The sequence below is a fragment of the Egretta garzetta genome, unplaced genomic scaffold (assembly GCF_000687185.1).
Source record: "Egretta garzetta isolate BGI_Z169 unplaced genomic scaffold, ASM68718v1 scaffold596, whole genome shotgun sequence".
Taxonomy (NCBI): domain Eukaryota; kingdom Metazoa; phylum Chordata; class Aves; order Pelecaniformes; family Ardeidae; genus Egretta; species Egretta garzetta.
This window is the reverse complement of record NW_009260129.1, coordinates 571,849-588,359: the sequence shown is the minus strand read 5'-3', so window position 1 is coordinate 588,359 and position 16,511 is coordinate 571,849. Positions and strand designations below refer to the sequence as shown.

The 16,511-nt window shown below is 38.0% G+C and overlaps 1 protein-coding gene across 3 annotated transcripts in view; it reads right to left on the bottom strand.

Moving 5' to 3' along the window:
* SMARCA2 (SWI/SNF related, matrix associated, actin dependent regulator of chromatin, subfamily a, member 2) overlaps positions 1-16,511 on the bottom strand; it is a 120,245-nt gene that overhangs the window by 103,044 nt on the left and 690 nt on the right. For 2 of the 3 annotated variants that reach the window (XM_035896948.1, XM_009641498.2), the window contains exons 2-3: positions 8,262-8,522; positions 770-893 (exon numbers count right to left, since the gene is read on the bottom strand). In XM_035896948.1, coding sequence (XP_035752841.1) covers positions 770-893; positions 8,262-8,486 — 349 coding nt within the window. In that variant the 5' untranslated portion in view covers positions 8,487-8,522. Of the gene's footprint in view, positions 1-769; positions 894-8,261; positions 8,523-9,124; positions 9,146-16,511 lie in introns of those variants that run through there. The other variant, XM_035896949.1, reaches the window with a different exon arrangement.

The following is a 16,511-nucleotide window of genomic DNA, read 5'->3' as shown; positions in this document are numbered from 1 at the left end:
GGCTGATCTGTACCTGTTTTCTCCTTCCAGCATTTCTCTCATCCTACGTAATAAACATGTAAATACATCAAACAGGGACCATCTCTTAATAGATTTGCACAGTGTGTCAAACCAAGGCCCTCATTTCAGTTGGGATTTTTCAAGTGTTGCTGTATAATTAATTATGCAGTATACAAAGCCTTTTCTGCTAAGCTAATTCATACTAGCAGGTGCTACCAGTTAAATCTCCAGCATACTGAGGTGCTTATAGAATGCATGCCCTCTTATGTTGCAAATTAAAGGACACAAAGAAGGCACATAGCAATGGGGTAAAGAGCTTCTATTTTCTGGCATAAAAAATTTTGGAATGAACTTTGATCAGCCCTTGACCAAACATTGCAGGTATTAAAGAAGGTTTCTCCAGGTTTGCTTGGGTTCTCTCTTATCATTCCTTCACCACAGGATTAAAATAAACCATATTCTAACGCATTTAGATTTTAAACAGCCACATAAGATAGGAAATAACTAGGTGGGGTTTTTTACTGAAATCTATTACAGACTTAGTCCAATTACTTGCCCCTGCCAGAGACTTCAACCCTAGTTGTTTTTTTTTTCCAATACATGACTGATGGACACTCAAGAAAGCAAGGGGATTCAGTTATTCACTTTGCCCTGTGGTATCAGTTCAGCCTTTCCAAACAAAGCTGAAAGGAAATAATTGGAAATCTGTTACATGGAACTACTGGCTTTGGGGCCCCAAAATCATACAGCATGCACAGTATGTATAAACCTTGGCTATGCTGGTCCATTGGACTCTGAGGTGGACCCATTCCAGGGTGAGGAGGTCGCATACTCTTCATGGAGCCACAATGTACATCTTCAACCATTCCTTTTTCGTGCAAACCATCAATAGACTGTGAAAACAAAATAAATATTTATATAGAGATAGTATATAAATACAGTGTAAAAATCCAAAGGACTTTAACTCAAAATCTGAATGTGAAGAGTATAAACTTCTCCTAGCAGTCACTCAGAACAAACAATGGGAACCTTTACCCCTGGAATCAGACATTTGGGGAAGCACCGAGCACCATTAGACTGCTTGTCCCCTCTGTTTCCTTTTTGCTTTTTTTTTTTTTTTTTTTTTTTCTCCCTCGCCAGGGAGGCGAACTGACCAAATACAAACACACAAACCGTACTGGTCTCATATTACAAAGCAGTGTAACACACACCAACTTATGCCAAGTACAGCCTGTGGCTTGGCTCGAGTTATTTTTAGCCCAAACTTTGCCCTTTCAGTCACTGCTCTACTGGAATGCCCCAAACACCGTTTCTCTTCAGAAACAAAGATGACATGCAGGAGGTAACTTCGTTGCAAGCAAAACCAGGGATAGGCAGTCAAGGAAGGAGTTCTGCTCAAATCCTTGTGCTCCCTACAGTTCCTGCCACTTCATTCACTCCTCAAAAATGATAGTTCCCATGGTACTTGAAATGCAAAACAGGCCCAAGTGCCTTCTTCTGAGAGTGAAGAGAAAATAGCTTGGGATCAGAAAAACATGCTGAAGGCGTGCAAGGCACTGGAAAAGGCTCCATAATAGAAACCAAAGGACTCTGTATGTGAAAATAGGGGAAAAGTAACATCAGAAGGAAGATGTTTTAAGAAAATTAAAAAGTTTTACCTGAAAGCAAAAACTACATTAGGTCCCTAATTAGGGAAGAGATTATGCTCATTAACTTCTAACTCACAACTCTGCACAGCTTTGTATTAGGAAGGAATAGGCTGGCATCACTTACTTAGTGTCTCTCTACAGAAATATGCAGCTCTGCCCCTCTTTGTAACACATGCATGCATGTACACTGAATACTGTTCTTTCAAACCCTACTGTGAATGGAGACCTTGCAGTCAGTTTTATCTAAATGCACACCTATTTACCAAGAATTTAAAAAGAGTTAAGAAAACTTATTCCAGTGGAAAATACAGGCAGTTAACGAAAAGAGTGTGCAAGAAGCTTTATCAAGTCACAGAAAAAAAGAAACTGTTACATTTCTTCTTTTTGAGCAATTTGTTGCACATGAATCAATTTCAGCAGAACTAAGTATAGGTCACCCTTTCTACAAAGGAAAAATAAATCTAAATTTCAACTTGTAAACCCTTCATATAAATTTTCTACTTTAAATTGCAATAATCAATTTGACTGAAAGTATCTTGAAACACAGAGGCTTTTTTTTTTGTTTATCAGCATTTTCGAAGGATTTCACTACCATTTTTCCTTATCAGAAACTATGGGTTAAAAGGAGAAAAGTTAAAGAAAAGGAGAAGTAAAATGGATTTTTATGTTTCATTAAATCATTTACTTGTCATGACAGTATAAAAAATTTGTGAGAAGAACTTGTATCAGAAAAATATCCACTACTCGAGAAGCTATTTTTGATTACAAGAACTTGGGATGAGAAGTAGAAATGTAGATATAGATGACTGACACATTAAAAATAGTTCCACTCTGCTAACCAAGTAAATCCTGATGCCCTTTTCTGAGGCATGAAGATCCCTCCCTCTCCCTTTGCCCCTACTTACAAAGATAACCAATGCGAAGAGAATGCTTAGTTCACACAGGAGTTGAATACCACAGAAACCGAAACACTGGTAAAGACAGATCCATTCCTATTTTATCACAGTATGTGTTGAGGAGTAAATCTTTAGGGGCACCAAGAGGAGGAGGAGACTGTGCAGGAAATTGGATCTGATTTCCAGAACAGAGGACTCTAGCTGTACACCACATCTGTGGTGTGACTGCAAGGACAGGTGTCACTGCACTAATGGGTTGCAACTGTGAAAGCTCTGTGAATGCAGGCAGCTCTGATGGGACTAGGATGGGAGACAGTATGCATACCCAGGGCATCAGAAGTACCAGCATATAGAAGGTGGGGAAAAGAGCTGGCATTAACAAAGAGCAACAGTGAGGAGGAAAACAAAGTGTGGCCTTTCAAATAGAGGATCTTAAAAAAAAATCAAACTGGAACAGAAATGTAAAGACATGACCATAAAAGAAAACATCAATTGAAGGAATGCTTCTATGGAAAGAATTAATCAAAAGAACAGGTTTTTGTAAGATAAGTATTTAAAAAAAAAACAAACAAAAAAACCCCAACATAACAACCTGTAGCAAGCTGAAATGCTAATGGAAGGGAGCCTAAATATAACAAGAAAGGGGGTTGCTTCTGTGCATTTGCCAAAATTTTGCTGTGAAAAAACTGAAAGTGAAATTCATTAGAAACAGATTAGGAAAGGTAGAAGTCATGAATCAGCTTTTTACTAGCAAAGCAACAAAAGATGAAGATGGCTTAAACTTCTTTAAAGACAAACTTAGTTTTAGTGATCACAGCACTGCTAATTTATGCGAAGAGATTTTTATTTCCAAGAATATTTTTCATCTAAAAGCACCTCAACACTCTATGGAAAAACCCTGTAAAATAGGGAAGACAATTCATCAGAGGACTACAAGAATTGAAAAGCAGTTATTTTCCATAACTTCTTTGAATCACTGTTTAGTTACAGAGTTACATCATAACTTGAAATTTATGTAACAAGGTTAAAACTTACAGAAAGGATCTTACACACAATGCAATTTCTGTTAATTTTTCAGTCCTGTACAAATTATTAAAGATACCTTCCACAATGACAATGCTGGCATGAGAAATATAACTAACACTACCAAGAAAGCACTACTACCATGTTGGGGTACTTTTTTTTTATTCTTTTAATATGACAGAACAGAAGAACAAAAGTTGACACATACTCAACTTTGTGTACGCATTACTATTTTCATTGGTCCCCGTAAGTAAGAATAAGCACAGAACATGCCAGATATATAAACAGTGCTTCCAGAAATCGTAATGAGGGTTGAGCTACAACTGTACGTGAGCCCACACCTACAGAGTTGGCAGACTTACAGACTTTACATAATGCCTAATGGCTAAGGAACATTTTGCCTACACTGTTTTTACTCTGAATTTAGTAACTAACGTCTTCTCACAAACAGCATTGCTTCACAGTTTGACCCATTTCCAGGTAAATGGTCAGATGACAGCATCTTGTTTTTTTCACCCTTCTTCAAACAAACAAACAAAAACCAGTAGCCTGGAAATCGGAGACTGAGTATCAAACCAGATTTCTTCTAGACCATGCATCCTCTATACCAACAAAAATTACGTAGACCAGACAGCAAGGTGTTGTCACACAACTGTGTTGCGTATTTGAATGCATCACTGATGGACAACCAGACTGACTGTGGTTGTCCTTGCAATAGTGACTTGGCCAAAAATTCTGTTAATTTCTTACAAATCACTGAAACACCGTTTTACATGAGGTGTCTGCTGATTTGTCAAGGTTGACAACAATACTTTCTTTTCTCACTAATGTAAACACATACAACAAAAGTAACACAGGGAACGCACCTGCTGAATAAAAAGGTGTTACTTCCAGGACCATGACAGAATTTTAAGATTCTCAGAATGTCTAATGTGGACAGATCTGTTAGCCAACAATATTTGAAATGGGAAACCATTTGCCTTCTGTTTTAATAGAACATCTGCGTGAACAAGTAATATATTTAGGGAAAAAAAAAATTTGAGCAAAGATTTTTTTCCTGTCACTCACTTTTTCTCTCAGTCACCAAAAAGAGTAATACTGCCCATGATATCATAATAATTTTTCCATAGCCAGTAATCATTTACACTACACCCCATTACAAATTCACAAAAGAAGTGATTATGCATCAGGTTACAATTAAATGGAAAAGAAAATAAACCAAGAGCTCACAGTACTCTTCCCATCCCTCAGGTGAAAACCATGCAAATTAAACAGATATACTGTGGCCGTAACTAAGAGTTAAGCAGTTAACCTGTTGGGGCAGGTCCAGAGAAGGGCCACAGAAGTGATCTGAGAGCTGGAGCACCCCTCCTGTGAGGACAGGCTGAGAGAGTTGGGGTTGTTCAGCCTGGAAAAGAGAAGGCTGAGGGGAGACCTCATTGTGGCCTTTCAATACCTAAAGAGGGCTTGTAAGAAAGATGGGGACAAACCTTTTAGCAGGGGCTGTTGCAATAGGACAAGCAAGGGGTGATGGTTTTAAACTAAACCAGGGTAAACTTACACTAGATACTAGGAAGAAATTTTTTACCATGAGGGTGGTGAAACACTGGCACAGGTTGCTCAGAGAGGTGGCAGATGCCCCATCCCTGGAAACATTAAAGGTCAGGCTGGATGGGGCTTTGAGCAACCTGATCATCGCAGGGAGATTAGACTAGATGACCTTTAAAGGTCCCTTCCAACCCAAACCATACTATGATTCTGTGATTCTCCCCTATGATTCTACTCTATGAAAATCATGTGGCCCAGTTGGTGCACAAGAGCTGTATCAGTTCAGACTAAAACCATCTAATCCTGTGTTCTGCCTCCAGAGGAGCTCACATGTAGATGTGGAGGAAAAGATTAGAGCAACCATGTTAACAATGCTTTCCTTTAATATTTCCCCAGCTGCCAAGTATTTTCACCTTATAAGACTTTCTGAGGCTGTTATGATCTGTCCATTTAGCAGTCGCCCCCAACAGACTTGTAGGTATTTCTCTTTAAATGTAGCTGTCTTGCATCTAAGATATACTTCAGTAAAATTTGGAACTTTAAGTATTTCCCTGGCAACTTGATCAATAGTCTAAAGACTACTTAAGAAAGTAGCAAGAAAGATAGCTAATTTGTTGTTTCTGTCAAAACTGCATTATGTAAATCAATATTAAATTTTCCTGTGGAAAATTATCTGGTTACTAAGTGCTTATACAGTCTTTAATATTCATATTAACTGTTGTTAAGTAAACATACTTCAGGAATGATTTATTAATATCAGTTTGTATCAATAAGTGTTTTCTCTATTGTTGGTTACTTTGGATTTTTTTAAATTTTTTTTATGCATTATATTATTCTTTGTCAGCTAGTCAAACATCTAACATAGAACGCAGGCCTTTCACTGCTTAGTTTGTGACTTTTAAAAGTGAGAACCACATCCCACTGCATACACCAGAGGTGTACTCCACAAGTAATTGGGTTACTGGGACACTTTTTGTGCGATCTCTCAGTTTTACTGCATTTCACTAGGAAAAAATTGCATTATGTTACATCATGATTTGAAAGTCAAACTGCTTTATGTAACACTAAGCAGAAAAAGTGTATTTGGTCACACTGCAGGCGGCTGACCATTTTTTTTAATTACTTGGAAGAACGCTCAAGTAATATTTGCAAAATAGTCTAGAAGCACCCTTCTACAGCATTTCTTAAAAAGACCCTTCCCTTAGTTGTCACAATACATAATTTCTGCCATTGCACAGCAAAACAGACGAGCAAACCGATCTAGACTGAAAAAATAATGAATTTTTTTTCACTTCGATCAGTTCAACAGACCCATTTCCTAGCTTAGTCACACACACGAAGGTATGCTGGAACTTGTGAAGTGGCAACCTAGAGGACTTGTGAAGTGGCAACCTAGAAGACAGCAAGGCTGACGCTACTAAAATAAAGCCTTGTGAAATTACAGCCTTTGTTCCATATCCAGAATCAAGGTACAGAAAAGGGAAAGTAATTTTAGTGTATACTGACTGGTCATCTTTGAACTAGTTATCCAGACTCTTCACATTCATGGTGCATTTTTCAAAACATTTCAATGCCACCTTAACGGGAGAATTTCTACTCTGGCTCACAGAACTTCTGAGATGCTTCTAAAGTCTCTGAAAGAACTTTGTGTGATGACATTGTTGGTTTGTTTCTAATGCTAACATAGCATTAAACGTTTGAGGAACACATGAGATGAAACAAGATATAGGAGTTAAAAACATAATGTATGGAGCATTTCAACCATCCTAATGGAAAATTCGTGGTGTACCCTCTTCTTCTGCAGGTGCAGAATCTCTTAAAAACAGAAAGAAACAAGAGAACTGAAGGATGTAAAAACGCTGTCTGTCTACAAAGTTTGGGGCATTGACCAGAGTACTGGAAGCTTGGGCTATACCTGATCACACAAACAAGGAAATGTCAATTGCAAATGTCTAAACTGGGTAATAGCTAAATTACATGCTTCAAGATTCAAATGCAAAAGTTTTAGTTACTGAATGTACTGACCTCTCAGAAATTACAGCCTCCTTCACTTCAGCTGTCTTTGCGCTACTAGAAATTTTAATAGTACAGTTCTTCATGCAGAAGATGATAGTGTCGTGTCACTACTGACTGGAAACTGGTTTAACTGTTTTAATGAACAAAACTGATTCATATGTGAAAATGGTAACATTAAGAAGTTGCCAATTCATAAGGAAAAATAAAAATATGTTTACATTACTTTAAAACTAAATTTTTATTGTAAATGTTATTTTTTTCTATGTGCATATAACAATTCCAAGTGGAATCAACAATTGTTACCACAATGTTTTCAGTATCTTGGCTCTGTAAGCTGTTACTGCATATTTCTTAGAGTAGAACATCAGTGAAATTGAAATTACCCTAAACTCTAAATCTCTGGTACACAACCAAATAAAAATGACAACACGTAAAGAGACAGTTTTCACAAAGGGAATTCCACAGAAGCAAACATTTCCTCAAAGCAAAAGGCATTAACAATAGCCTAAGCACACATGTAATTTTAAGTGTATGACAACAACCACTGAAGTCCAATTATTCACATGTTCTACACTACATAGTTTTAAATTCCTTAGTAAGATGGAACCTTTATAAAATAACTTGTAAATGAGGTTTTTCATCAACATGGAAGAGTAAATAAATTTGTAAGCACAATCCCTTTGAGAGTTAAAAATATTAATTTTTAAAAAATACAATTAATGCAAAACTAAAAACCACCCCAGAAAAACACAAGACAAGTCCAAACAGACAAGAAGAAAAAAAAAAGGAAAAAAAAAAAGGTGGGTAGAATGGTCTACCATAAGGCTCTAACACTGTAATTCAAATTTTTCCCCTAATAATGTCCATCTTACTGAAAAGTACAGTTTACAAATGAAGATTTGCAAACTACTAACTCTATAGTTCAAAGTAGTCTACTAAGAACAAAGAAACTGTGTTGAATCTGATATATGCATGAACTTTAGTAACAAAGACAGGAGTGTAGCTGCAGTTTTGCAGGTTATACACGACATGTAATAGCAGTTAGGCAGGTCTAAATGTAGTATAAATTGTTTTTCTAATCAGTGGAGAGAACTCTAGGAAAAAAGGTTCACTTGTAATAAACTATTACCTTATGCATTTGGTGCATGCCTTCCTGTGGATAATCAGTAGGCCCCATTGTTGGCATTGGATGCGGGACACTGGGCGGACCGGGACTTGGCCCCATCATGCTGTGAACTGAGCCAGGAGATGGCCCTGGTCCTGGGCTAGGTCCTAGAATCGGTCCAGGTGAAGGTCCTGGTCCAGGGGAAGGACCAGGATGAGGCATGGCGCCAGGGTCTGTAGGCGTGGACATCTATTTTCTGTCTCCTTTTCAATTAGTAGAATAGCTCTAATAACAAAAACAAAACAAAACAAAAACAAAAACAGAATTTCTCTGTGACATTTAGGGGCATCGAAAAAAATGTAATAAAATCTACTGGCAATCATTACACACACACGCACATACACATGCAAGCCGTCATCAGCAGAAAATGCTTAAATGATCCTTAATGGTGCGCATTAGTTTGACCATCCTTCTAAAAGCCCACTAGAAGGCTAAGGATCCTGTCAGTTCAGTCAATTTCTGGATGTTTATATGTTACTCAAAGAACAAAGCAACTGCTGCACTATGGGAAACACCTACCAGACACAACGGTAGTTAACTGACTTACTGTCAACAGAAGTATCACGTGGGGTCAAGCACAGTACTACTAAAGGCAGGGAAGATAGCTGGGCTCCTCTATAACACATGCGTGCCTAAAAATATCTCCCTAAACAGATGTGACTGCACTGAAAATCGTACTTACAAAATTCATGGTAATGCAGCCAAGCGTGTATTAAAAGGATTCTTAAGACTACTTCCTGAGGGCTTTTTAAAGTTAGATGTAGGACCTCTCTGGTTATCTCTGTATGCAACCATAAAATCAAACGAAACAAACAGAAGACAATTACTTCGGACTGAAGAGTTGCAATTCACTTGAGGGGTTCTGCCAATGTCACGAACCAGAAGACTGCAGCTCAAGTGGCTTAAGAGTGCCCTGAGAACAAATTATAGGCTTTTGCAGGCTGGAAAACCAACCACTACTATATTTTTACTTCTGTGTTTTTAGTAGAACAAATTGATGCAGACTACAGGCTTGAAACACTCTTCAGTTTTCCAAGAACTTTTTATCATTCTTCTTCAGTTTTCTGAGAACTTTTATCGATGTCTAATATTGGGAACTTTTTGTTTGCTTTTTGTCAGAGTATTAACACAGTGACACAGCTGCCATATTTTTACAAAACTGATGGTCGGTTGCTGCCAATGAGATCAGTCATGTTTCTTGGTATTCCCCACTCCAAACAACACTATTTTCATGTGTTTGATCACAGTGATCTCTCTATTTAGTAGTTAAGCCAGCAGAAAAGTAAGCCTATATTAAAAACAAAAACAAAACCAAAAAAAAACCAAAACAAAAACCCCACCAAACCATCTAGTGATTCAGGTTACTGAACTAACTTTCGGAAGGGACAGATGAGTCCCAGTGCCAGGACAAGGAAGCAAGTAGGATCACCACTTTCAGCATCAGCTGACCATTAGATGGGCTTAGCCTGATCCCTTTATTTTCTTTGGGTGTAGTTTTATAGTAAGGTTACCAGCCCACGATTACTTGTCTCATAATAATAAAGCGAATACAATGAAAAAAGTCTTATTAAAAAGCATGCTAATTTGGTACACTACAAGGTAATTGCAACGTAATGGTAGATTACAAGGCCTAAGACGACTCCCTGCCACAGCCTCTCTGCTTACAGAATTTATCACACAAGAGCATTCCGCCTTCCACATCAGGGTTTATCACTATCCATAGTTAGCAGTAATTACTTTCTAACATGAGTAAGTGGTGTAACCCTGTTATGACACTGCTTATATAAAGCCACACTGTAACACTGCATAGACCATGGCTTGTAGTCAAATTAAAAAACAGACACTCAAGAAAAACAAAGTACCCTCCCAAGATTCCCAACAAAGCAGAAAGGAGGCCCATCTGCAAGACATGTCAGGAAAAAAATGGATTGGTACTTACTGCTAGCAATCAGGGAATTCAAAGCTTACAGAACTGATCATCTTCCTTCTTTTACTAGCAAGAGTCTTTACTTATCAGAACCCACACAGAAGATAAAATACTACTACATCAAGACCATTTTCACTCATTCACCCCCTATTACCTAATCATTCTGTCAGGATCAAAGCCAGCTTAATAGCTTTTACTTATAAATTACCTTCTGTTGTAATAGCTACTACTCTCTTCTGGTTAAAGGCAACAAATTATAACAATGCTTAAGTCATTTAAAATAAAATATGCTCACCTGAAATAAGCTACCTTGGGATCCTATTTCCTTGCAAGGTAAAACAGGACCTATGAAGCTTCTCCACTCAAAACAAAACACTGTAGTCACTTAATTAGTCCCCTAAAACCCCATGACATTACAACAAAAGGTATCAAATCATGAAATATTCACAACTGCATACACCATGCCATAGCTTCCTATAAGAGTCCTATGGTTTGCCTGTATGAAGGACAACAGACATTTCCACACAACAGTTTTTATACGAGTCAATCACTACGTTGCAAAATAGTCTGACACTCACAGCTGACACTCTGCACATTATAAGCCAAACTCAGTCCATTTAACAAGGCAGAACCTAGCACCACCACCACTACTCAGAAAAATGTACACAGAACTGCAACGCAGTCAATTGCAAAACTACTATCAGTATAGTACCCCAAAATATCTCATTTCACAAAAGACTTGCCTACACCTATGCATTAGAACGGGTATCAAAATCTCTCCCTCTATTCACCTCTATTTCAAATTCAACTTGCAGTTCTCATAAAAATTAACTGGCTCCAGTCTCAGCTCCACTAGTTACGCTGTCATTTACATACACATTAAACATCACCTGTATGCAAATTCTGAAAATTTAAAATTCTTTTTTAATGGGCTAGCAATTGCCTAACCTGTGAAAAAAAGTAAGTACCAGAGGATGATGTTGCACCCCTTACACCAGATCAAGCCCCCTCTTTATCTTTCTTTAAGAGTAGACAAGCTCACCCAATCTTACATAATTGTGAATTGTCTTAACACAGATTTGTATTCAGAGATTTTTGTATCTTGAAGAACACACCTCTATGCAAAAAAAAAAAAAAAAAAAAAAAAAAAAAAAAGTAATTTATAAGATCTGTATCAGGGGAACATAAAATATGGGAAAATACTACCTGAATGCAAGTAATAAATCCTGTCCAAAGATACTCATGGACATAAAGAGACAAAGCAATTTTCTCTGGCAACAGTAGTCCACAAACTTAAAAAAACAGCCACTGCCATAAACCAGAACACATTATACATGGCCCTCGCAACTAAGGATCTGTTCACGGAACTGAACTGCTAAAAAGCTTATGATTTAACATGTTTCAAAAATAGCTTGGGTTACATTTACTAAGACTGAGATTGTATAAAAAACCTGCAGAAATTACACAACCTGCTCTCACTAAAATTCAGTAAGAGCTAGATACCTAATTCATCTAGGCCCTTATAAAAGTCTCATTAAAGTCAAAGCAAAAATCTACAAAGAGACAACAGGTGCAACAGTGGCCAGACTCCATGCAGATAACATTGGCATTACTTTGGGTAAATTCTGGTGCCTATAATGAAATAAGCAAAATCAAGCCATCTCCCTGCCAAAGCCAGTGTTCACCCATTTGTTTGGACTGCTTTTTGATGAGTAATGCCTGTTAGAATTACAAAGGGGGGGTGGGGAAGTAAATGCTTACAGCAGATTATAAGAACTTTAATAAAATGAAAAAAAACCAAATTCCCATCTCTGTGTCCCAAATGATAAGGCTGCTGGCCCTGATTCTCAAATGCATTACATACTGTCTAATTGTTTCTCAAGTGTCCAATCTTAAAACTTCTTCAAAACCCGCACGGGACTAGTGTTACTCACATGACTTCAAATAAGACACCTCTTCTTGAACTGTAATCCCTTATCACTTCTTATGTATATTTACATCAACATCACCAAATCTCTTCTGTGAACTGTGGTCTCAGAGAATTTGTCACCTCTGCTGGACACACCAGAGTTAAGACAGAGGAAAAAACCTGTCACTGACAAGGTAACATTAGCCAGATGCAAATACAAGAAGAGCCACAAAACCAAGAGATGAAGCTGAAGAGAGAGATTTAGGATCTCCACTTGACTATTTCTAGATCAAATGATTTAAAACAGTGAATATCTACATTACAAAGAATTTGAGGGTATATTCTCTAAGCATAAATGTTTCTGCACTATCACTTTGTGTGCTCCTAGAAGGTTTTGTAGATGTACTTAATTCATTGTACAATAGGATCTCCCATCAGCTCAATGTGTCAACCTGCAGCATCCAAGCGTATTACATATATTTTGGTATAAACCTGCTGCAAACCCAAAGGTAACAAAAGGCATGGATTTCCTTCACATGAAGAAAGTGTGGAATATGAGTAGATCCAAAAGAAAAAAACACAGCAGGTAACAAACCACCCACATTACTCTGAAATTCAAGACGGGCTGGACACCCAAAAAGATCCAGAGATTAGAGACTGCTTTGACACAGGGCACGCACCAAGTCTAAGAACAGATGGAGCAGTGAGTATTTATAATTCTTCTAGCTGTTTCCCTTCACTATCCAATATAACTCCTGCCTTTCCATGATTGAGTCAACCTAAATTGAACTTCAGCCAGAACGTTTTGGCCAGATCCACTGCCTTGGATAGGTAGTGGAAAGTAAGGAAACTGCACCACTTAGATCTGATGAAAAGGAAATGTGGACCCACGCAACAGCCACATACACACTGCTAAACAGACTGTAAGTTTTCCTTCACAGAAAAATAATTACAGTCTACTTCTCCCCACACATCTCCAACTGAAGTTATGATTCACAGGTGGCTTTGAAAAGATATACTGTGAAACTGATATGCTACAGGCTAACGGAGTTATCTTTATTACACTACCACAGAAAACATGAAACGATAGTCAGTGATTCACAGTATTTGTTTAATCTGCTAACCATAACCAAATGAAGCTGTTCGAAGTTTAAGAACTGATTAATAATGACAGCAGCCCATCATAATTAAAACAAATAACTTACAATAGTTAGAAGCAAATCAGTGTTTTTCATTGTACAACCCCCAGGACACTCTGCATTAACATTTATCAGGGTTTAACTACTGTCATTTCATCAAACAATGATTCAATCAATAGACAGGTTCACATGAAACAACAAAAAGTCAGCAAGAAAAGTGAAATCTTCAACTAACATAAACCAGTTCACATAAAAGAAGCCAAACTCACTAACAGCTGAGAGTTTCTGCCTCTGCATACTCATATACATAACTTCACTGTAACTTCAAAACCTTCTGGAAGAGAATTTGCAGTAAACTACAAACCACAGAATCAGAAATGCTGCACCTTAATTGCTTACCCAGACCCTTAGGCCAGAGACAAAAACCTCTGGACGCTGCTTTAGCTACTTGTCTAACTGCCTACCAGACTGTCTGCATGCACCCCAGCAGAGCCAGAGGAATGGGTGTTGTGCTTACACCAGAAACTTCATCGTGGACTCATGCAGTGTAAGGCTCCTTTTCACATGCAGAGACAGTTTACTTTAGGATGATAGTCGTAATATTCCCCACCTTCAACACCTTAGAAATACTCCTGTAGAAACTCTTATTCCTACTGTGTAGCTGTTTTCAGTTTTTCATAAAGAAACTTCTCAGCTGCTCTAACTTACAGCCTACCCTCTTACAAAAGACTAAAATCAGCACCAAGAAATGACTGGCTAACAGGTGGGGGTTGAATGTACTACAGTCAGTCAAAAGCCGTCATCACAAGTTGGAGTTCATACAAGTTAGGCAAAGCTATGCCAACAGACTTTTCAATGAAGAGGCTACAGCACAGACACATGATCCTTTCTGATGGCTTTAGTGCAGAAAGCAACAGCCTTCAGGAAAAGAGGAAGGCCAATAGCTGCAGTCAGAAGTTTAACTGCCTTTTAGCCCCATAGCCACGGCAGACAAGGCCCAAGATCTAATCCACATTTGCTACACACATAGATTCCGCTGTATGTTTTGGGCAGAGAAAACTGACTCATGACAGCACTGGCTGGTTATGGATTAAGTTTCCATACTGTGACCTTTACTACAGGTATTAATCACAGTTATTGAACATCATCTTCACACTAGATTTTAAAAAACAAAAGCCATAATGAGAGGTAGGCAGAAGGAAAGGAATTCGCCACATTACTGACAGGCCTTGTCTTTACTTAAATGGGGAAGACAAAGAAGAAGAAGGGAGAACATTGTTTTAAATACAAGTTACTTATGGTAGAATATCAGTGAAGATACAAAAAAGGTATTGTTCCTGTAAGAACAACATTTGTTTAACCTTTTTCCCCAAAAGTCCCAGCTCTGAATGATCCACTTGGGTGCTCAAACCCTGCAGTGATACACAGGAAATATTCTCTACCAAGTGGAGACAAACGGGAAAATGTTTATGCCTGAGAAGTGATGAATTCACATGAGTCAGAAACAAATTTTCAGTATTAGTTTTCTTATTCCGCTATATTTGTAAACTACCAAAGCTGTGTTTAAGCCTTATTTCTTTCCCTTACTCACCCTTCCTTATTTTGTCTTGCAGATGAAGCATAAGCTTTTCTCTGCTGCTGTTTTCATGACAAGTGGTCTTTATGTCAGAACATTGTGTTTACTACTCCACTAAAGGATCAAACAAATAAAAAGCTAAACAGATAAAGCTCAAAAGAAGTGGAAGTCCAGGAAACACTCTTTATACATAGAGAACTTCAATTGCAGCAGAAAACCGAAAAATATAATAGGCATTTTAATGAGTAATTTGCAAAAACGTTCTCAGTCATACGAAGAATGAAAAGTCTTCTTCTGAAAAGGATCACTAGTTCACAGCAATATTACTAATCAGGACCGTGAAAATTGGAGGTAAAAGTGCAGACATTTTTTAAAGTTGCTACTGTGCACGCTCTGACCTCAACTTCAAAAGTCCAACAAAAATTGAGAAAATATATCTGCAGATATTAATTTCATACAGACCTTTGTCAAGAATATATTTAATATAAGAAAGCTTGCTGGAGCACTTTTTCTCTTGTCAATTTTCAAGCCTCAGGTGTTGGTGAAAGCATTTTTCAAACTTGACAAGAAACGCTCACAGACCACTTCAGAAATGAACAAAAGAAAAGATCTAAGACTGCTTTGAACACACTCTTCTGGCGCATGTTCTATGAAACACCACAGAAATACCAGTCCTAAAGCTGAGACGTAACTCACGAGAGAAATACTGTATTTAATGAAGCTTTACCCTCACCTCTGTCAAGTCCACATATGCTGTATGACACACTTAACTTGAGATTTATTTTTAAATGCTCATTATCCGTACAATATTTTTGCCTTCTATTACTCATATATATGGGCACTAAGAATCTGCCTCCAACCCCCTAGTACACCACTTTGCTCCTTAGAATAACAAAAGGACAAAAGAAACAAAGTCAAAGACAGCAATAGGGCAATTAGGTTCCCAAAGAGAAAGTGTGCCTTTATTTGCACAACAATACTAGCTTACACAGAAGAGACTGCCCCACCCCGAGCACATAACTGGTATACTACTAAAGGAATTAAATTCCGGTGCAATGTTAGGGCCTGTGGTTAGAACCAAGTTATACTGAAGAAATCTAAAGCAAAACAGAAAAGAATACAAATGGAACAATGCTGTGTCATAGATCCCGTATCAATTTTTTTTACAGAAAGCATGCAGAATACTTAAAATGGTAAAAGAAAAAAAAAATTAAAAAATCTTTATAGCTTCAATTCTTTAGTTGATTATTTACTTACCTATCTAAAATATCCATCAAAAGACATCTTAGAAAGAACAGAGTTAACCTAAAAAGTCTGGGAAGTCTGAATACCAAACACAAGCACCAGATACCAAGAAAAACAAAGTTTGGTGCGATCTCTGAAGTCGTGCTGACATTTAACCACTCTCTTTAATTGACCATAACGCACACTTGGGGAGGGTGAACCCCAATCGGTTCACTGTAACTTCAACTCGAGTTCAGAACAGCGGGAACTTTTCCAGCCCTGTGCAGTTTGTTTTCCACCATCATGTATTTGCCGGGGGTGTGGGGGAGGATAGGAGACATACGAGCCATTCCCACACCGGGGATATAAGGAAACGGGGCCTTGGGGGAAACAGGGCACGGTGCGGCGACGCTGGCACACGACGGGCGAACGGCAGGGA